Source organism: Triturus cristatus, chromosome 12 (assembly GCF_964204655.1).
Source record: "Triturus cristatus chromosome 12, aTriCri1.1, whole genome shotgun sequence".
In the NCBI taxonomy this organism is placed as follows: Eukaryota; Metazoa; Chordata; class Amphibia; order Caudata; family Salamandridae; genus Triturus; species Triturus cristatus.
In genome coordinates this window covers 220,894,326-220,917,923 of record NC_140595.1, presented here as the reverse complement: position 1 = coordinate 220,917,923, position 23,598 = coordinate 220,894,326, and the positions used below count along the sequence as shown (strand labels likewise).

General features: G+C 46.2%; 1 protein-coding gene across 5 annotated transcripts in view; it reads left to right on the top strand.

Annotated features, from left to right (window-relative positions):
* The window catches only part of LOC146775743 (uncharacterized), a 328,795-nt gene that overhangs the window by 154,756 nt on the left and 150,441 nt on the right, over window positions 1–23,598 (top strand). For all 5 annotated transcript variants that reach the window (XM_085637383.1, XM_085637382.1, XM_085637380.1 and 2 more), the window contains exon 4: window positions 14,478–14,639. In XM_085637383.1, coding sequence (XP_085493509.1) covers window positions 14,478–14,639 — 162 coding nt within the window. The remainder of the gene's footprint in view (window positions 1–14,477; window positions 14,640–23,598) is intronic.

The window sequence follows — 23,598 nt, the reverse complement described above, 5'->3', positions numbered from 1 at the left end:
TAAGGCACGATCTGGAAGAAGTAGGTGATTGGGTGTTGGCGTTGGAGGAATGGGACACCAACAGGAATGTGGATATTGAAATGATGCAACAAAAAATCATCCAGCTGCGGGAACAACACTGTCGATATTCAGACTCACACTGAAAATTTAGAAAATCGCTCCAGAAGAAATAATGTTTGGATCAGAGGGGTGCCATCACAAGCAGAGGGAGACGATCTTAAGGCCAACGTTCTTGCTCTCTTCTGCCATGTCCTGGGAGGTGACCACACTGAAGACATCCAAATAGACCAAGTACATCGAGTGGGCCCACCTAGGGGAAATAAAGCACCGCCGTCGGACATACAAGTGTGTGTCCATGATTTTCAAACTAAGTAACTGATCATTCGTAAAGTAAGAGAGGCCCATCCAGTGGACTCCAAGGACACACTCTGACTTTCCTTCAAGATCTAGCCACGTCCACACTGAATAAAAGAAGGGAGTTCTGCGGCATAACAAATCACCTAAGGGAGCAAGGAATCTCCTACTCCCGGGGCCACCCATTCCGGATTATCTTTAAGTATGAAGGAAAGCTGAGACAACTTCGCTCCTTGTAAGAATCCCAGAAAGTCCTAGATATAAAAGACTTCACTGAGCATGATCAAGAAAACAAATCCCGGGAGAATGCCGGCAATAGATATCCACGATGGCAACTTGTTGGGAGGCCCCCTCGCCCCCAAGCTGAAACCAGACATTGCAACAATCACTAAAGAAAGAAAAGCATGTTTTAGCTCACTAACAAATCACCAGACTGACCGACTTTCACCTGATTAGATATATTTCACAGATGGGAAATACCACTCTTGGCGGAGCAGGAGGGCCCTGTTGATCCCACATCTGACACAATGAAGAACTCTAAAACTCCGCTTGACCGGATGGGAGGATTAAAAACAACCCGGCCCCCATCAGCCAACGACCCTTATGGGATACCCAATGTTGACAAACTATTGTCTCCATTTCTTACTTTTGTTGGGAACTTTTGGGAGTTGATTCTGTTTTTGGGTACAGTTCTTTTTTCTTTTCACCCGCACCAGTCTTGCAAAGTACTTTCAGTCTCCAACTGACCAGCGCATTAATTCGAAGTCCCCGACGAGTAGCGTTACACTGCCTCAGCATTGAGAATATGATTCAATTTCTACTAGTACACTATGGGTAGGAACCTAAAGAGCGTGAGTCTTAACGTTAGAGGCCTCAATCACCCTGTAAAACGTGCAGCGATCCTTTCGCTGCTGGAAAGTTCTGGGGGGGATATATGCCTTGCAGGAGACTCACCTCCTTGCGAGGGATACAGCGCGCATGCATTTACGTTGCTTCCCCCACCAACTATGGTCCTTGGGCCCGGCTAAGAAAAATGGTGTTGCAATATTTTTAAGAGCAAATTTCCTGGGTGAAGTCATCTCTACAGTGGCAGAGGTAAAAGGGCGCTTGCTTGTAATTAGAATATAATGGGGGAACACACATTTTACACTAGCTAACATCTACACCCCTAACACCCAGCAAGAAGCATTTGTACTTAAGGCCTTAACGGAGGTGTTAGCATCTCCAGATGCAGCAGTCCTGGTGGGTGGAGATCTCAATCTGGTGATGGATACCGCACTCGACCATTCATGCCAACGATCGGCACAAACGGGAGCTTTCTCAGCAGACGGCAAACGATGGTTGACGGACAACGGCCTTAAGGACGTTTGCGCCACCTCCATCCAGGGGTACATGACTATACATTTAACTCAGCGGCTCATAAAACGTACGCACGTTTGGATCACTACTTAGCCTCGATGGTGCTCATTCCTAGATTGCTAGATTCATCCATTGAACCCAGATCAATGTCGGATCACGCAATGATTTCACTCACAATTTCAAGCAAATATGGTCCAGCCCACTCCAGCAGATGGCAGTTAAGAGAAACCCTTCTGCAGGCTCCGGCAGTCTTGACTGATAAGCAGACGAGGCTGAAGGAATACCTGCAGACGAATGATGTAGGGAACACCTCCTTGGAACCGGTGTGGGAAACATTAAAACTGGTAATGAGGGGAGAATTTATAGCAATTTAGACAGCAGAAAATTAGATTTGCAAGGAGAAGCGCCAGACATTAGAACGGGAGGTCAGTGTAATGGAGTCTATCCATAAAAGAACAGGGGCCCGAGAATTTGGAGAGAGCTTGAGAAAAAAAAGACTCCTATTGAAGCGATTGGACTTAGATAGAGCGGAATACGCACTTCTCCGGCTCCGACACAAATTCTATCTGAGTGGCAATGGGTGTGGCAAAATGCTAGCCCAGAGGCTTAGGGCAAAAATGACGACATCAACAATAGCCTCGATTAAGCGGCCTGAGGGTGAGGAGGTATATCAAGATTTGCAAATTGTAGATACCTTTAGGACCTTTTAACAAACTCTTTATTCTGATAAGGATACTCCCCAGACGGAATCCCGTTCCTATCTCGAATTGTCCGCTTTCTCATCTCTCTGAGTCAATAGCGGAACAACTAGATCAGCCGATCCATATCGAGGAGGTAGTTGCTGCAGTCGCCCGGCTAAAAGTACAAAAGGCTTCGCCCCCTGATGGACAGAGGCCTCTATCTCAGTTCTTAAAACAGTAGGTAAAGTGTTGGATAGCAGAGGGGTAAAAATTACTATTCCCACTCCAAACAATACAACAGTAGGGAAAATGTTGGATAGTGAAGGGGTAAAAACTTACTATTCCCATTCCAGTGAGTGCAACAGTAGGGAAAGTGCTGGATAGCGAAGGGGTAAACATTACTATTCTCACTCCAGTGAGTGCAACAGTAGGAAAAGTAGTGGATACGGGAGGGGTAAAAATTACTATTCCCACTCCAGTGAGTGCAACAGTAGGGAAAGTGTTGATAGCGGAGTGGTAAAAATTACTATTCCCACTCCAGTTAGTGCAACAGTAGAGAAAGTGTTGGATAGCGGAGGAATAAAAATGACAATTCCCACTCCAGTGACTGCAACAGTAGGGAAAGTGTTGGATAGTGAAGGGGTAAAAACTTACTATTCCCATTCCAGTGAGTGCAACAGTGGGGAAAGTGTTGGCTAGTGGAGGAATAAAAATGACTTATTTCCACTCCAGTGACTGCAACAGTAGGGAAAGTGTTGGATAGCAGAGGGGTAAAAATTGCAATTCCAACTCCACTTAGGGGCCGATTCCGTGTCGGAAGGGCACCGAACGCGATCCGGCCGGAAAAACGACGAGTCGAACGCGTGTTTTCCGCCCGACTCGTACAGCTCTACGAGCGAGCAAGTACGATGCCAGCTACCTGAAATTCACCGACCGAGTTGTTTCCGGGTCCGAACCGCTCCGTACGTCTCGGTCGGAAGCTAACCGTGGCGTGCAATGGATGCGATTTACGACCGAGCCTGTACGATGCACGCGTCGGACAGCCTGTGCGAGCCGGAGTGTCCCGCTCTCAAAACGTCCGGGTCGTTGCCTTTGGGGTCCGCGTTGGACCCCCTGTCACCCGCAGCCATACGACTCTGACACAGGGGGAGACCCAAGGGTACCCCCCACACAGGCATGTACGGTGCGGATGGCACCAACGCGTACCCACTGTAGGGGGCGGCCTTGCGCGAGACGTACCCATTCAGTCAATGGGAGCCCATGTACGCGTCGTACGACTGGCTCCCATTGAATTCTATGGGAGTCCGACCGAACCGAGTCTGCCAGCATACGGCCGCATTGTACTCGCTCGGACGGACTCCAGGACTCCGGCTCGGTCGCAAAACACGGTTGGAGTGCTTTCCGACCCGGATTGGAATCGCCCCTTAGTGTAACTAGTGAAAGTGTTGGATAGCCGAGGGGTAAAAATTGAAATTCCAACTCCAGTTAGTGTAACAGTAGGGAAAGTGTTGGATAGCGAAGGAATAAAAATGAATATTCCCACTCCAGTGAGTGCAACAGTAGGGAAAGTTTTGGATAGCGGAGGGGTAAAATTACTATTCCCCCTCCAGTGAGTGCAACAGTAGGGAAAGTGTTGGATAGTGGAGGGGTAAAAATTACTATTCCCACTCCAGTTAGTGCAACAGTAGGGAAAGTGTTGGATAGTGGAGGGGTAGAAAATACTATTCCCACTCCAGTTAGTGCAAGACTAGGGAAAGTGTTGGATAGCAAAGGGGTAAAAAATACTATTCCTACTCCAGTTAGTTCAAGACTAGGGAAAGCGTTGGATAGCAAAGGGGTAAAAAATACTATTCTCACTCCAGTTAGTTCAAGACTAGGGAAAGACTTGGATAGCAAAGGGGTAAAAAATACTATTCCCACTCCAGTTAGTTCAACAATAGATAAAGTGTTGAAAAGCGGAGGGGTAATATTCCCACTCCAGTCAGTTCAAAATTAAAAACAAACTAAATATCACCAACACAAAATATAAAAAAAAAAAAAAAAATCAAAAATATTTTAAAAATCTAAATATAGAATACTTTTTTCAATAATTTACAAACAAATAACTATTTTTAATTCGAAATTATTTTTAAACAAAAACATAAATTATTACATAAATGTAATCTTTTTTATTTCCTACCCTATAACGCCGCACAATTCACAACACACATCTAAATTTAAAAAATGTACTCCCCAAATGTTACCCTAATAAAACCAAAACTCACATTCAAAAAAATAAACAATTAACCTAGTTAATTATCGATTGATGAATTAAGGTTAATGATCAACTAATTATTAATTCATTAAATATATTACTTTCCACCCTCTACCCCTATGAATCCCGCAACCCACACCTAAATATCATTACACAATTTCCAGAATTCATTTTAAAATAATACATTAATATCAATTAACAACTACTTAATAATTAATTAAAAATAAATTACTTCCTACCCTTTACCACTATAAACCCCACAACTCACATCTAAAATTAATTACACAATTGCCATATTTAAATTTTTATTAATTAATTAGCATTAATTAACAAATAATTATTAATTAATTAAAAATAAATTACTTCCCACCCTTTACCCCTATAAACCCAACAACCCGCCCCTAAAATGACACAATCAACATTATTGATTACCAATTAATGAATTAATAATAATTAACACCCAATTAATAATTACTCAATAATAAATTAATAAATTACTTCCTACAATTAGCACTATAAAATCTAAATTAAATATTAATGAAAAATAATCATTCATTTATTCTAATAAATTTACTTCCCACCCTATTCCCCTACAAACCCACAACCTGCTACAGAACTAAAAAACGTAAAATTTAATTAAAATAAAATTGAGAACTACTAAACATTTAACACATATTAAAAAGCAAAGGCAATACTTATACAAAATAGATCACATACATTTAAAACAGATACTAAAATACATAACACTAATTAAAAAATCGATGTTTAAAACAACCCTATTTTTTAAACGATGTTAATGTCTTCGATATTTTTAAAAACAATATTTTTTACCCTAAAGTCAATATTCTTGACCATGATATTCTTGCTGTCGATATTTCTCTATCTCAATATTTCTAACTTGATATTTGTGTAAGTCGACATTTCCAACTCGATATTTTGTCTGTATACCCTTCCAAATGATACCTATGTCCCCACCCCAAAGAGCTCTCAGCAAGTTAGCAATCAACAAATTCATATGGGGGAAGAAACCAAGATTATCGTTTGCTCAAATGATGCAATCTAAAAGAGAAGGCGGAGTTGAGCTTTTGTTGATCCATAGATATTTTCAAGCTGCACATCTCTGATATGTGGTAGAATGGAATTGCCCCCTTTCTGAAAAGCACTGGTTCTTTATCGGCCAGACGGTAGCCAGGGAAAATATTTGGAAGGGTATCTGGCTCCCACGCAGATATAGGGCATGGGGATCGTTTTCTACCCCGGTCACCTCATCGACGCTAAAGGAATGGGATGCGGTGGCCTCCAAGAAAGGATTGACCACCTTCCCATCCCCTATGTCCCTAATAGTTGATAACCCAGGTTTCCCCCCGGGTCGTGGCTGGGAGGTGTTACAGAGATGGAGACAGCAGGGATGTAAAAGGGTCAGCGCTCTGTTCGATCCTAATGGCCTAATTCCATTCAAGCAACATATCAGGACTATGATCTTCCACAATCTGATGCATTTTATTACCGTCAGGTGCAGCACTGGGTTACATCCTCTGATTATCATCTAGCGGCATCTTGGCCCCTTACGGTTTTTGAAAAGTAGCTGGTGTGTAAAAAAGAGAATAAACATATCATTTCCGAGCTTTATGTCTTGCTCTCTGCTTGGATTCCGGGGGTCGAGCAAAAGGGCAACTTCGATGGGAGGAAGAGCTAGAGAGGACGCTTTCAGATAAGGACTGGGCAGATATACATTACTGGGCACATCACATAGCATTGCGGGGACCGAATCGGCTTATAAGGTAATCTCATAATGGTATTTCACACCCGCCCGTATACATACCTGGGACAAAGATCGTACTGAAAAATGCTGGTGAGGACGTGGTTTACCGGGCTCTTTAGTTCACCTACTCTCGCACTGCCCCAAGTTGGCACTCTACTGGGAAGCTGTCCTGGATGATAGAGCAAAGGCTTTCGACACCTCACTTTCCTGCTTCCCAGTGTGTACCATTCCAGGTCTATTGAATCCTTTGACCTTTCCCTTGCGCTCTCCGAGAGGCAGACAGATCGCTTTGGCACTCTTAGCAGCGCGGCAGGCGATTCTAGCCCAATGGGGTACGTCAATTGTCCCAGATCTTCGTGCATGGCTACAGGGGCCTTGGCTAATACTCACAATGGCGCGCATATCTTTGATGGCAGATCATAAGGGAGAGATATATGCCAAATGTGGGCCCCTTTTCACCAGATACTATCTAAAGAATTACGGGAGATCACATGCCCTAAATACTTGCAAATCCTGCGATTACTCCCCGATGAGGCAACAAAACCTACACCAACTCCATAGATACTATTTAGCAACCCCATGAAGGCCAACTAGCACATGCGTTGTCCGGGACTAACTAGGGAGCGACTGGTGCGGGGTTTTTGGGAGGCGGGGGGAGTTTGTATTTGTATTTTTTTCTGTCCATTCCTTTTCTTAAGATAAATATTGTTTTGTTTGTTTAATAAAATGATCCAATGCTCGCTGCCAGCTTCTGGGTTTTAGGCATACAGCTGTGTAGAAACTCATTTCCTCTCGTACGCTGCTGGCCACTGGTTGTAGGCATAAAGCTGTGTTATTATCACATTGGATCGCTTTGATACAAGATTGGTTCATTAAACTGTGCTTTAGTATAGCTTGGAGAGTACTTTGGGCTGTTTGGTGCATATTTGCACTAACATGGTGTGCACTTGCAAAAGCAGTATTTAAATTACCTAGATTGGCTTGGAGTCGGGCAGTTAAGGATACAATTAATTGTATTAGGACAGACTCCTAGCTTGGAGTATAATAAATAAGGTTACTACAAAAAATAGATACTGATGGGATGTCTTTAGGCACATCAGTGTTTGGGAGAGCCTCATGAAGGAGCATGTGAATCAACAGTTTATGGGATACGTAGACTCTGACCGGTGTGACAAAAAAACAAATATGATGTGGGTACTGCAATACATAGAGGATTGCGTGAGGTGGGAAATATGGCATGGGAGAATACTCATGGATTTGTCAATACTTTCAAAATAGTTACTGTTGCATAAGGAGTTCACTGCCCCCCCCCCCCCCCCCATTTTAGTACGTCCAACCTTCAGTGGTGAATAAATATGCATCAAATTGATGAAAGGCCCCATAAACTCATTCTGATCTGAAGACATAGCCTAGTACATAGATGTTTTAACCAACTTTCATTCCAAAATAACTTAGTGTCTTTGCTAATCTCCTCAGGTTTAAACTACTCTACATTCCCATTCAAACATGATTTAATATATAGAAGGAGAAACTTTGTTCAATTTGGAAAAGGTGTCTGAAGGTTTACAATGGACATATGAAGCACACTTTCTAGCCGGTCGTGGATAATGCCCTTAACGCAAGATGCCAAAGTTCTGATTCACTTGTAAGCTCACTTGAGACAAGCCAAGATAATTTTATTTATTTACAGAGGCATATAAACCTGATCAGATGCTTTCATCCAGAAGCATGTACTTAATTCACTGAGTTGCAATGTAGGACATGTGTATCAAGCCTGTAATGCAGTCTTTAGCCTTCTCCCTTTCTACGTCAAACAATTGGGTACTGATCATGGCAAAATGTTAATCTTTAACAGAATTAAGGAGATAATGAGCAACAGAACACCATGTTTCTCCTCTATGGCACCAGCCACAATAACATCCTAAATATACCAACTTCACACTCTTGCACAACCATCCTAGGACGAAGTGCACAACGTCTAGCAAACTAATACACATACATCCCAGCCTTATCATGAGTTTGAGTTGAGTAGGTGAATGGGCAATAAAAATGCCTTTAATGCCTTCACGTTTTGTTTTCAGCTTGTCACATGTGCTCAAGAATAGAGGGCAAATGTCAGGCTGTATCGTCTGACAAATTTCCGCTTATTCCTTTAACAAGTGGATTTGTGTTTGCAAAATTCCCTAACTTTGCAGTCAAAGACAGAATTGTAAAGTGGACTAGTTGACAGTCTTGTGGTGGTAAAGGGTGTGTGAAAACAAAGGCTATAAGCTCTCAGTACTCTTGTAACACACCAGAACCTTTAAATACCTGTAACTGAACTGTGCAAATGTCTCAAAACATAGCAGCTAGAAAACCACAAATAGAACACTTGTTTGTAATTCAGAATTGTGTTGAAAACAGCGTTTCAATAGGCTCAAAACAATGAAGACACTACTTCGTGTTCTTCAAATGATACCTATTCACTGAAACCACATTTCCACCCATTGATGGTGCACTATATAGTTTTATCAGTAAAACTGCATGTTGGCATTTTGTTCCCATTTCAATGGAAAATGTTCTGAATGTAAAAGACAGTGGCTCCTTCTGACCTACAATAATGCCTCAGCAACATATACAGTTTCTAGTCTGTAGCACACTTCTCTGCATCAGTGAGAATCTGCAGTTTACGGCTCGCAGAAATGAAAAAGCCCAATCCGTATACTATTTCCTATATATGGGTAAAATAAGGAGGGCCGATATATGGCTGGGCAGGGCATTATATAACAATATCAACTCCTATCTAACCGTTCTGCTCCACAATAATGCCATAACACTCAGCAGTCTGCAGCCAAATATGTCTCATGCAGGCTGGTTAATAACTTCCTTTTCCTGCTTAATGCTCTTACCCTCATACAAGAACTGTTCGCTATGGGTCTTATCCATCACTCAGTACCGTACCAGTCATCTCCAGCTGAACAGACATTTAAATACCTGAAGTGATCTGACACATAAAGCTGGCCACTCGGAGGACTGCACTCTCGTCCAGCACTGCAGGTCCCAATTAGCTACATTCTTTGCATGATCCTTTACATCTAAATTTGGTGCTCAGATATGACATGCTAGTAACAAATTCCATCCGAGCAGATCTTTCCAACCACTTCCCTCACTAAACCTGCCTTGCTCAGGAACATGAACTGTTAAAGTATCAGACTGGACAACTCAGTTCAGTAATCACATAAATAGATTAAGATCATATGAAATACCACAAAAAGACCTTCACAGTTGCTCAAAGCTGCGCTCATACCAAAAAACCACGAAGTGCATGATTGCTTTTTGACCTAATATAAACTTATTTTGACTTGTACTCATTTTAGTTGTCTATTTACTTACTCATGTACTAGTGCGCGACCTCCTCTGATGTGTCTGTAAAACTTACCTTTAACCCTTTATCCTGAATTTTTACACTCACCATCCTGAATTTGAACCCTTGCCAGTTGGTCACCCTAGGGCGAGGTCAAACCCCGATGGACTTGTCGGCATGGGCACTGCAGGGCTTAAGTCTAAAGTGACCTGACCTACCTTGTTACAAGTGACAATGTAGCGACTTATAAATTGGGTGGCGCATGGGCATGCCAGGCCCCTGAGGCCGGGCCTTAGATGTCACCAGCCCTATAAATTCTTTGTGGTGGCTGAGGTAAGTGTTTTTCTGCACCTGTGTCATCCAGTTACACAGATTCACTGCCCGGGGATGCTGCTTGCAGCGAGAGTCAGCGTAATTTTAAATGACATCAACAGTGAATAACAAACTGGTTTTAAATATTGATATATTAATAAAAGGTCACAAAAGACCGATGGTAAAGCCCCGACACCCATAAGGAGGCGACACTAGGCAATTATAGACTCTGGAAATAAATAATGCTGCTTCATCGATCAGATTTCCAACTGTTGCGCTCCCTTACTGGAATGTAATTCCTGCTTGTGGGATTTCTTTTCTAGGCGTAAACATTTTCGTAGGGAGTTTGACTCAGTTGCACTAAATCTCTTATTACATTTTCCACTGTATACTGTTTCCTACTTACCTTAATATGGAATCTGTTTTGGCAACAAACATTATGAACAGTAAGAGGGGAACTGTATCCCATATGCTGCTTAAAACTTACTTACCCCTAATTTATTTACATTTGTAGCGCTTTTATTTGCTAGCCCAATGACAATTTAGTGTTTAGCTTAATTCATTTAGAAACGTAATTACAGATTTGTTCGATTTTTGTCACATTCAATAACCCCAATAATCGGTGATTGGTTATCCAAAAGTTAGGAACTTGGACGTATTAATGGGGTTTTGGCATAGGGCAGCCCAGCAAGTCACATTGCTGCGCTGCCCTATGTGAAAGTGAAAGGGTAGGAATGTGCTGTAGTTATCCACTAAGGTGCATGCCTGTCCTTTCCTCCTGCACTGGCGCCGTTTTGACAGCCTAGCGCCAACGCAGGCACCCTTGCACCATTGTGCAAGGGTGCCAGTGTTGTCGGCTGGATTGTTTTTGTGCAGGAAGGGACACCTTCCTGCACCAAAACAATCTTAAGAGACTTTTTCCTCTTTCGATGAGTCCTACAAAATGCAGCACACTTACAGGAAAAAAGAGGATAAATAAAGGGGCTTATTTATGAGAGCCCTGTGTCACTTTTGCACCACATAAGGTGGTACATGTGACGCAGGGCTCTCAATATGAATTATGAAGCCATGCAAAGCTACACTGCGTGGCTTCATAAAGCTTGATTGGGGCAATGCAGCACAAATTGCTGCATTGTCTTGGCCTGCACCCAGTAGGCGTTCCATTGGTGTGTTGGTCTTCCCATAAAACACCCATTGATTTTGACACTAACCCAGATTAGCAAAATCATGTAAGCCTGGGGAAGTGCTAAATCCATACGCCCCCTGAAGTGAGGCATAGCGAGGAGAAATATGTTTACTTCTCCACATTCTTTCCTCTTTCTATGTGTGCTGCATTCAGCAGTACACAGGTGTCCCTTCCTGTGCAAAACCGTCCTGGATGCAACGGGGGCACCCTTGCACCACGGTGCAACGGTGCCTATGTTGGCTCTAGGCTGCTAAAAACTGTGCCAGCACAGGGAGAATGGATAGTAATGTACGGTATTGCATAAATACGGTGCATTCCTGCCATTTCACTTTGGGCAGCACAGCAAGGTGCCATGTTGAGCTGCCCTACTCCAAAATCCCATAAATGAGGGCCAAAGTTATTTCTCCTCGTTGCATATCCCCTGGGGAGGCGTCGGATTTTGGTGCCTCCCCAGGTGAACAGGGTTTTGTAAATCTGGGGAACCGTCTACATTCATGGGTGTTGCATGGGAGCACCCACTGCGAGGCCCATGGAACGCCTCCCTAGCGCAGAGTAAGGCAACACAGCGATTTGTGCTGCCTTACCTTACTCCATATAAATGAGGCAATTCAAAGCCACACATAGATGCTTTGTTTGGCCTCATAAATATGACTTTGTTGTTTGCGCCACTAAAGCATCACAAAAAGTGGTGCTCCAGCAGCGCGAGGGGCTCCTAAATATACCCCTTGTTTTTCTTTAGATTTACGATCATATTATGATCCCTTTTTAATACGTCCAGATCAACTAAAGGGCGCCGCTGTCACATGAAGGTGATGTCGACCAGAACCAAATCCAGTGGATAATTTGTAAAATAAAGTGCTGGGACTTTCCTCAAGAGGCATCGCTAACAAGAGAAATGTGCTGGTGCAAACTGCCTCCTGACTAGAGCCCCGGTACTTATTATTCTGGAGAGGACTTGGCCTAATGGCTAGAACTGCCGATTTCAGAGCTGGGGAACCGGGTTAGTGTCTCAACATGGCTCAAAATACTGTGATTCTGGGGAAAATCACACAACTCCAAATCAGTGTGTCCTTAACTTGTGCTATAAGCACCAGTGCTGAGGATCAGGTGCTGGTGCTGAGCACCGGAAAGCACCGGCTCAAAATAAGCACTGACCAAATCATCAGGGTATGCTAACATAGAAACATTAATATTGCTGCAATATATAAAATAAAGAGGCAAAGTGCTAAAATGTAACCCCTAGGTAAACCATTTTCTTGTCTAACACTTAATTTTATCAGCTCTGCTTTTGCTAAATCATACTTATAACCAGGTATTCTCATGGAATTCTTTGATAAGCCAGACAAGGCTGGGATCTATTCCACACACAAGCAGTTTTTCCCATTGTTCTCTCCTGCCCATATCAAATGTGGGGCCAGAATGTACTTATCCGCGTACTCTGAATTCAAGATTTGGGGGCATAATTACGAGCCCCTTGAGCTGCCATTGCGTAGTTTTTGTGTCACCACGGCGGTGCAAACCACCAAATGATGTTCATGAGGTCATTCAAAGCCACTGTGCCTGACTTTAAATGACCTCAGAGATATGGAGCAAGGCAAGGCAGCATAACTCGCTGCGTTGCCTTACTCTGTGCTAGGGAGCCATTCCATGGGCATTGCATTGGGTGTTCCCAAACAACACCCAATGAATTTAATGCAGCCCCAGATTTACAAGACCATAAACTTGGGATGCCCCAAAAACTTACGCTTCACCAGGGGAGGGGACATGAGGAATAAATAACTTTATTCGTGTATATATATATATATCTCTATCTATCTATCTATCTATCTATCTATCTATCTATCTATCTATCTATCTATCTATCTATCTATCTATCTATCTATCTATCTATCTATCTATCTATCTATCTATCTATCTATCTATCTATCTATCTATCTATCTATCTATCTATCTATCTATCTATCTCAATCAAACAAGTTGCCCTGCTGTGAAAACTCGCCATGAATGGGACCTGAATTAATAACACCATGTTTGCTCCGTCCCAAGTTTTTTATTACGGCATCATCCTAACGCGTTTCAAGGCCTCCTGGCCTCTTCGTCAGAGGATACAGAGCTGGAAAACAGAAAGAGCTGCTGTTACAGTACTTATGCACATGCACAACATTTTTCACAGGTGTGTATCTTTAGAGGCATGCTGGTAACTGTAGTTTCGTTATAACAAGCAGCGCGGTATTAACCCCAGTGGGCACTGTTCATCCAACTCTACATTCACAGTCTATTAAAATACCCCAGTGGGCCTCAGGCAGGAGAAATAGGCAATTTCTTTAAAAGTCCCACTGTGCCAAGTTTCGAGGTGAAAACACTTTCCTTCGTCGATGGCCCCGTGAAAACATCCATGGTGGCAAGTTCTCTGCGGCCAGGCTGCCGCATTTTAAATCCATCAAACAAGTTGCCCTGCTGTGAGAACTCGCCATGAATGGGACCTGAATTGATAACACCATGTTTACTCCGTCCCAAGTTTTTTATTACGGCATCATCCTAACGCGTTTCAAGGCCTCTTCGTCAGAGGATACAGAAGGTATCCCTTCCAGCACAAAAAACAATTCACCTTGTAAAGCAGGCATTGTAGTGCAAGAGTGCCTGCATTGATGCTAGGCTGCCTGAAGTGCACCAGCACTATGAGAGAGATTAGTAGGTATGGCACATTTCTGCTCTCTCCAGTGCTTAATTTGAGCCGGTGGTCAGCAGAAGGACTTAATCATCAACACTGGCACTTTTCATGAGAACCAGACTCATTCCTTTATGGTAGGCACAGGGAGATTAAGTGATTTGCCCAGAATCGCAGGATGTTGAGATCACACCGAGATTCAAAGCTGGTCCCCCAGCTCCGAAGTCAGCAGCTCTGGCAATTACGCCTCATCCTTCCCTCAATTTCATGGTTAGTAGTTGGTTCTGTTTTAGGTGGCACTAACAGGAGAAATGGGCTGGTGCAAGCTGCCTCCTGACGAGAGCCCTGGCACCTATGTTATTTACAAATTAATCACTGGCTCACTACCTGTCCCGCAACGCAGTACAGCAAGTTGCCTAACTACATACGTTGCATGAAAGATTAGTAAATCTGGCCCTAAGTGTCATCTATTGCCATTTCTCCCTGAAATACATAAGCACAGTTTTTCTAGCGGGTCTGTGCCTCAAAATGTCTATTTATATGATTTCTCTCTCATCAGGCATTCCTACACCTCTTAAAGAAGGCTGCGAAGGACAACGCCCAGACTGGTATGAGCTGCAGCAAAGCAGCCCTGATCAACATGTCCACCATAGGTTCATCCATCGCCTTGTGTCATGAATATTATGGAGTCCTTCCTGTTGTCTCCTATCGTTGTAGCAAGGTAAGGCAAGCATGTTTCATTCTATGCACAAATTTATAGCGCCCAGTTCCGTTGCCACTATAAATCTTTGACTGTGATGTAGCCCATTTGCTCTGTTAACCTCCTATAAGGTTCTCTGGAGTGTCCGCATTTCCACTGTGAAAGGGCCTTGTAATGTTCCACTGGCTCCATAACAAAGAACGCCTGGCTTTGAAAACTGTTTTTTAAAAATGCTTTTTTTTTTTTTTTTTTAACTGTTTGGGGTTTTTTATCTAAAGAGCTGCATACCACTGTCTGGTAACCACAGAAAGCTTGAGTAGAGATACAGACAGAGCAAGAATAAGAACAAGTCCTGGGGCTAGAAAGCAGTCAATGAGCCAACAAGTATAGTGTCTGCTTGAGTGAGTCCACATATCAAAATACAGTAAATGTTGAAGCCTTAGGGGCCTATTTATGAGATTTGCATTCTACTTGCACAACGCAACGTGGTACATGCGCAAACCTTAAGTAAGATTCATGAAAGCCAACAAGGCCACTTTGGGTGGCCCTGAGTGGCTCCATAAACCAGGAGTAAGGCCTTGGAAGGCATTCAGTGGGCATTGCATTGGTGTTCCCCTGCAACTCCCATGTTTTTTTACGCATTACCAGATTTACCAGAAATGGTACATGAGGATATGGGCCTAAAGATACTCCTTTCCAGGAGAGGCATAACGAGGAAAAATATATATCTGTCCGTGTTACTTCATTTTTCTATGTTCCCCTTCCTGCACAAAAACAATCCTGCATGCAACGAAGGCATCCTTGCACCATGGTGCAAGGGGGCATGAGTTGTCACTAGGCTTCTGAAAGGGCCCCAGCTCAGGGGAAAAGGCAGGAATGTGCCGTATAACCTTGAAAACGACACATTCTAGCCCTTTATCTGTCAGTCAGTGCAGCTCAGCAAGGTGACTTGCTGCATTGCACTGCAAGACTTTTGCGTATACAGGCCCCCTTAGCTCAGTGAGGTCCTTTGTGGCCTGAATAGGTTGTAGGTTTCTGACCAGCAGCATAACATTGCAGGTTGCAGGTGGGAACTTAAGTAATCAATCGAGTAATCAGGGAGAGAAGACTTCCCAAACACGAGATTAATTAAGTGTGTTTTCAAGGGTTTTGTGAATTTAAGAGTGATTTTCCAATTTGAGGTGAAATGATAGGGAAGTACCCAGGGAGGAGGTCAGTATATTGATGAATCGTCCACCTAATTTCCTGTAAGACATCGGCTGAATGGACAGAAGATTGCAGAGCATAGCAATCTGCTTCAATAGTAAGTGTCACTGCTTGAAGAGATAGTCCAGTGAGCCAGCTTGTAGGGTTTTATGAATGAAGCAGATGATTAATTGTCCTTAATTCTTAACAAAGTGACCATGGAGGAGTTTCAGTATAGACCTAATGTGGCTGTGGTGTTTCAAGCCAAACAGGAAATGAGTCATTGTGACTGATTTGTTTAGGACGCCAGTGTAGCGACCACAATACACATGACCATATCAAGAATCAGGGTGATTTTCTGAGAAGAGTAGAGGAATGCTCAGACACTCGAAGCACTAAAGAATAGAAGTTGGTTTAGATACAGAGTTTATTTTGGTGTTGAAGGAGTGCCCTTCCAGACTTTGTTCTCTAAGACATGGGAGGGTATCCAGTGTTTTAGTTCAGAATACAGGAAGTGCAGCTTTGTTGATAGTGCTCAAGAGTAGGATTTCAGGTGTCTCCCTGTTAAGTGAAGCCTTTTTGCCTGCACTGAGTGGTGCACAAGTGATGCGCCCTGAGACACTTTTGGTAGGTTTCCCAAACTATCTTCTCGCTTGAGGTCAAAGTGGGTTATCACCTGTGAACCATTGGTAAACAATTCTTAGGTTATGCAGAATGATAGATAGCAAGTGGTACAAATCAGGGGGCTTATTTACAAGCCCCTTGCGCCGCCAGTACGTCACTTTTTCCTATATTAAAAGTGATGCATCGGCGGCGCAAGAGGCTTGTGCATAAGTCCCTTGGTGTTGAAAAGCGCTGGTGACAAGGTTGAACTTTGGGATACAGTGCACGTTATTTTGTTGGTTCCTGAAAGGAAATTTCCCAGTTTAACTTGATGGGTACTGTTTAGAGGAAATATGGACACCAATAAGAGTTCAGTTCCACTAGTATCTGTTGGACAGACAGTCTGCCCAGTCTGTTGATCAATGGTGTCACTTGGCTTACAGTGAACTATAAAAAGATAGGGCTCATGACAGCATTGTTCGTTATCAGCTTTGGTGTATTTTTTTTAATTGTACTTGCAGTGTTTTAAGTTGCTGATTTGCAATGAGTTTGATTAATCGTGGAAAAATAAATAACATTGATGGTGTCAAAGGAAGCTTAGAAATCCAGTAAAATCCGGGATTAGAGAAGCCTTGATCAAGTATATTGAGGAGTTCATCCCTAATATTTAGCTCAGTCGTCATACTGTGATTCACCTTGCAACCATGACCAAAGGAACTCCAAAAAAAAATGTATACGCTATGTTGGAAAACCACACTCCCACTCTGAAAGGGTGGTGGTGGTCTTCCGGACACACTGTGGTAGCTTGGCTCGAGTGGTCAGGAAACAGGCACCGTGCTAAGCATACGTTATACCCATACAATAACCATGCGTGCATCCGTTCCAAAAACGACTCTAACCCGTAAAAATTATGAAAATATCTTTCTTTATCTTCTTTTTCTCTTAGTTGCTGATTGGATAAAATAAATAACAATCACAATATACAAACTTTTTAAATAGTGCAGGTCAAATAAATACTGGCTTAATGATTCAATAAATAGGGGTGATCACAAATAATGAAGACATAAATATAAGTGCAATACATACAGGCAATTAAATATTCTGAGGCAATAAATACTGTAAACCAATAAATATTGTGCATCAATAAATACTGTGGACCAATAAATACAGTGAAGCAATAAATAGGTTAAATACAATAAATACAGTGCCCCTAATAAATACTTAAAAGCTGACAGTGACACTCATAGAATCAGATCACTTTTGAATTCCTAAGGGCTGATTTGGCCCAGGCACAGCTTGTGGGGATGTGGAAGGCTTGGGGGTGTCTACTCCCTGGCTTGGACAAGGCTGAGGCCTAAACTGAGGTAGATCAAGGGGGGAATACCAGAGACCTGGCGCTCTCCCTCCACACAACTTCTCTAGATTAGTCCCAGCTCACCCCTGGCACAGTCAGGTTGGTTCCAGCACCTCCCTAGCCCCTTAGAGCAGTCTCTCAGGTCTCCACAGGGCCTTAGGCGCCCTCTACTCCACTTACTGCCCTTTTTCTGATGCTCCGACGCCGCTTGAGTCGTGTCGACGCCGTGAGGCGGTTCCGGTTCGATGTCGGTGGCCTCGGCACAATGTCAGTTCCTGACGACGCCGGTAGGCGATTCCGGATCGATGTCGGCGGCCTCGGCTCGATCTCGACCTCCGATTCGATGGCGTCGGGCAGTCTTTACTCGATGTCGACCTCGGGCGGCTCCGGTCCGATGGCGAACTCGGATTCGATGACGTCGGCCGGTCTTGGCTCGATGTCGACTTCCGGCGGCTCCGGAGTGCGATCTCCACTCCCGACCTCCGGTGCTCCTCTCCTTAGGTTTCCGGCGACTCCGGAGTGCGACCTCCACTCCCGACCTCCGGCACGATTCTCACAGGTTCCGGCGACTCCGGAGTGCGATCCTCACTCCCGACCTCCGGTACACTTCACCTTGGTCTCCGACGACTCCGGAGGGCGGACTTCACTCCTCCGATGACGCCGCTCACTCGACCTCGGGTGACTTCCTCCTCGACCTCTGGTACTCCTCACGACCTCTGACGGCGCCCTCTCTCGACCTCTGGCGGCTCCGGGTGCGACGTCCGCTTTTCCAGTCAGCGCCGCTTCTCCACCTCGGGCTCCAGGTCTCAGGCTACTCGACGTCGGACTCCAGGGAAACCAGTTTCCAGGTCAGGATCTTGCTGTTCTCTGTTTCTAAGGCCTGTTCCTGCTGTCCAGGTCCTTAGGATGGTTTTCTGGCTTCTTCCCACACAGGGCTCCAGGCTGGGCTCAGTCAGTAGGGACTAGTATCAAGGGTGGGTTTATGGACCCCACTCCAGGCACAAGTTTCCACCCCTGCTGCTTCACTCCTTCCTCCTTCAAGTTTCTGCTGCTCACTCCTCACCAGTCAGGTGCCAACTGCCAGCTCCAACTGCCAACTCTCTGTCTTAGCTTCCCAACATTCTAAACCGCCTCCAACTGTCACAGGGTTCTGGAATGTTCTGGAAGGTGCTAGCAGGTTCCAGTGGATGCTGGTGATGTCACAGGTGGCCACCATTTTGTGCTCCAGGCCCTCAGACAGAAGTTTCAGGGGTAGCTAAAATGGCTCCCTGAATCTGCAGCAACACGAAAAAGTCTGGTGGTTCCCAAAAAGGAAAAATTCAAACGGGGTTTGAGGCAAAAGTGGGACAAAATAAATAATGATGAGGAGGGACCACCCAAAGGGCTGACAGGTCTAACACGCGTCCCCCCCAGCTGAAAGTGGGGAGAGCTACCCAACCCCTTGGGAGTTCTCATCACTAAGGCGGAAATACCTTGAGAGACCGTCTGCATTGGCGTGGTCCACTCCAGGCCGATGTTCCACCTGAAAGTCCATTCCCTGTAGGGAAATAGACCACCTCAACAACTTGGGATTCTCCCCCTTCATTTGCATCAGCCAACGAAGGGGTCTGTGGTCGGTCTGAACTAGGAAGTGCGAGCCAAACAGGTATGGCCGCAACTTCTTCAGAGCCCATACCACTGCAAAGGCTTCACACTCTATTGCACTCCACTTCTGTTCCCTGGGAAGTAGTCTCCGGGATAGGAAGACCACGGGTTGATCCAGACCCTCTTCGTTGAGTTGCGATAACACTGCCCCAATGCCATGTTCTGATGCATCTGTCTGGACAATGAACTCCTTGGAAAAGTCTGGGGCCCTTAAGACCGGGGCCTCGCACATGGCTTTCTTCAATCTCTCAAAGGCTTGCTGACAAGCCTCTGTCCAGACTACCCGTCGAGGTTGTTTCTTGGACATGAGCTCCGTGAGGGGGGCTACGATGGTTCCGTACCCCTTCACGAAGCGGCGGTAGTATCCCGTGAGACCCAAAAATGCTCGGACCTCAGTCTGTGTCTTGGGGGGTTCCCAGGCCATGATGGCCTCGATCTTCGCCTGGAGGGGTTGCACCGCTCCCCTACCCACCAAGTGTCCAAGGTACACTACCGACCCCTGCCCGATCTGGCACTTGCTGGCCTTGATCGTCAATCCAGCTTGTCTCAGGGCCTGGAGAACAGCTTGCAGGTGACGCAAGTGATCCTCCCAGCTGTTACTGAAGACGGCTATGTCATCCAGATAAGCAGCAGAGAAACTCTCCATTCCGGTGAGGATCTGGTTTAACAGGCGCTGAAACGTGGCAGGTGCGTTCTTGAGCCCAAAGGGCATCACACAGAACTGGTAGTGGCCATTGGGCGTGGAGAAGGCTGACCTTTCCCTTGCTCCATCAGTCAAAGAGATCTGCCAGTACCCTGAAGTAAGGTCAAAGGTACTTAGATATTGGGCAGCTCCCAGCCGGTCAATCAATTCATCCGCCCTAGGGATCGGATGAGCATCAGTTTTGGTCACTGAATTCAGTCCCCGATAGTCCACACAGAACCTCAGTTCTGGTTGGGCACCCGGTGGTGCAGCTTTTGGTACTAACACCACCGGACTGGACCAGGGGCTGCTAGAAGGTTCGATCACTCCTAGCTCCAGCATCTTAGTGACTTCACTATGAATGCTGGCCTTCACCTTGTCTGACATCCGGTAGATCTTGGACTTCACAGGTGGGCTGTCTCCTGTGTCCACGTCATGGACGCACAGGTGAGTCCTACCCGGGACAAGGGAGAACAACGAGGAGTACTGCCCCAGGACCTGGCGACAGTCCTCCTGCTGTTCAGGAGTTAGAGATGGGGAGAGAATCACTCCCTCCACCGACCCATCCTTCTGTTGAGACGCAAACAGATCAGGGAGAGGCTCGCCTTCCACGTCCTCTCCTCCGTCAGTCACCATCATCAAGATGACTTCGGGCCTCTCGTGGTGGGGTTTGAGGCGGTTGGCATGCAGCACCCGCAGGGGCTGACGAGGGGTCTTCAGGTCCACCAAGTAGGTAGCCTTACCCTTTTTCTCCAACACCTCAAAGGGTCCTGACCAGCGATCCTGGAGGGCGCTAAGCTCTCCTGGTTCGATCACCCACACCTTCTGGCCAGGCTCCAACTCCACCGGGTGAGCGTTGTGGTCATACCACGCCTTCATCACTGCTTGGCTGGCTTCCAAGTTGTCAGAAGCTTGCTTCCACAACTTAGCCATTTGGCTCCGGAAGGCCAGCATGTAGCTCACCACATCCTGGGGAAGCTTTCTGGGAGTTCTTTCCCATCCGTCTCTCACCAGGTTGAGAGGTCCACGTACAGGGTGCCCATACAGAAGCTCGAAGGGGCTGAAGCCCACTCCCTTCTGTGGCACTTCCCTGTAGGAAAAAAGTAAACAGGGTAGGAGGACGTCCCATTTCCTCCGCAGGCTTTCAGGCAGACTTCTGATCATGCCCTTCAAGGTTTTGTTAAACCTCTCCACCAGACCATTTGTCTGGGGGTGGTAAGGAGTGGTGAACCGGTATGTCACTCCACACTCCTTCCACATGGCCCGCATGTACGCTGACATGAAGTTGGTCCCCCTGTCGGACACAACTTCCTTGGGAAAACCCACTCGGGTAAATATTCCCATCAGGGCCCTAGCCACAACAGGTGCTGTTATGGTCCTCAGAGGTATTGCCTCTGGGTACCGTGTGGCATGATCCACCAGAACCAGGATAAACCTGTGACCAGCTGTAGTCGGTGGATCTAACGGACCCACAATGTCGATGCCCACCCTTTCAAAGGGGGTGCTAACGACAGGAAGTGGTTCCAGGGGAGCTTTCAGCTTCACCCCTGTTTTCCCACTGGCTTGGCAAGACACACATGTCCGGCAGTAGGTATCGGACGACACTTTCATCTGAGGCCAATAAAAGTGTGGGACAAGACGGGCGAAGGTCTTGTCTTGCCCCAGGTGTCCTGCCAATGGTATCTCGTGAGCCAACTCCAGAAGGAAGGCTCGATAACGTTGAGGAACTACCAAGGCTCGTGACGATCCATGTAGGGGTGCCTTGGGTTCACTGTAGAGGAGGCCATCCTCCCAGTAAACACTGTAGTTCCCTTCAACGTTCCCTGCTGCCTGGGCTTCGGCCTGACGCCTTAGCCCCTCAAGGGTAGGGCACTCCCTCTGGCCCTGGCAGAATTCCTCCCTGGACGGGCCTCCCTCCACGTGCCACTCGGCCGGGATGGGTAGGTCCTCCAGGTTGGTAACGTCCCCCACCGCAGACTCCTGGTCCACCACCTCCGGTGGCCTATCCGTCCTACGGGGTGGGGACGCCGAGGCAGGCTCCTCCTGTCCTCGGTTCTTCCCTTGACTGGCAGCTGGCTGGGCCTTTGTTCCAGGCTCCAGCCGAAATGAACTCCCTCTTCGGGTAGTCGCGGACCTTGTGCTAACACAGGCCCAATCAGGTGTACCCAGCATCTCGGTGTGAGTCCGGTATTCCACCTCCTTCCAAGCGTTGTGCTCCATGTCATTCCCCAGCAGACAATCGACTGGCACGGCAGGGCTTACGGCAACTCGAAGTGAACCTGCAACCCCCCCCCATTCAAAGGGAACCTCGGCCACTGGATAGTGGCCTGTTCTGCCGTCAGCCATCGCGGCTGGGTGGAGTACATCGGGAATTACCTGCTCTGGAGACACCAGTTGGATACGCACCATAGTCATACTGGCTCCTGTGTCTCTCAGAGCCTCCCCTCTTTGGCCGTTGATGGTGACCCACTGCCCATACTTGGCGGTATTTGCGGGCACCTGGATCTTAGGAACCATCTCCCGTTCTCCCAGGGACACTAAAGTGACACCCGCCCACTCCCTTCCCTTAATTAAAGGCATCTCCTCCCCGAGCACTACACTAGCTACTCCGGGGGTCTTTCCTCCAGTGGGAGGGGGTGGTCGTTTCAAGCACTTCGGATCTCCTTTATAGTGTCCAACGCCACCGCACTCATAGCAATGGACAACCCTTGGCTGCTGACTCTGGCCAGGATTAGGGTTTCTGGGTGGGTTAGCCCTAGGGGTGAATCCTGTTCCCTTCCCTTGGAAGTTATTTTGGGGGCCTTTGGAGAACTCCTTTTTCTTTTCCCCTCCCTCTTTCTTCTGGGGGGCGCCCTGTCCGTCCTTTTGAGTATCCCCTCCAGTCCCCCTTGTGGACACCCGGGTACTAGCCCAAATGTCCGCCTCCTCAGCAAGCTTCCGGGGACTGGTCAGCTTGCTATCCACCAGGTGTTGCCGCAGTTCAGGGAAACATTTCTCGAGCAGGTGTTCCTTCAGTACTAGGTCAAACAGCCCCTCGTAGTTCCTCACTTCACTGCCCTGAATCCAACCTTCCAGTGCCTTCTTTGCATAGTCCAGGAAGTCCACCCAATTCTGTGTGCCCAGTTTGTGACTACCCCTGAACTTCTGTCTGTACTTTTCGGGTGTTAGTCCAAACTTCCTCATGAGCTCCAGTTTCATGGTGGGGTAGTGGGTCTGCTCATCCTCTTCGAGGGCCAATAAAGCATCCCTACCAGCTGGAGGCATGTACTTGTACAATCCCCCTTCCCAGTACTTCTCTGGAACCCCATGGGCCCTCAACGAGACCTCATAGGCCGCTAGCCACTTGGCGATATCGTCGCCCACTCCATAGCTAGCTACTATGTCCTTTGGCAGGTATGGTTTAGGTTCCCTGGTGTTCTCTTGGGTTTGGCTGCCACCATTAGGAACAGGTTGTGCCCCGATTCTCAGGATCTGAAGATCTATTTCTTTCAGTCGTAATTCATGGGCCATCC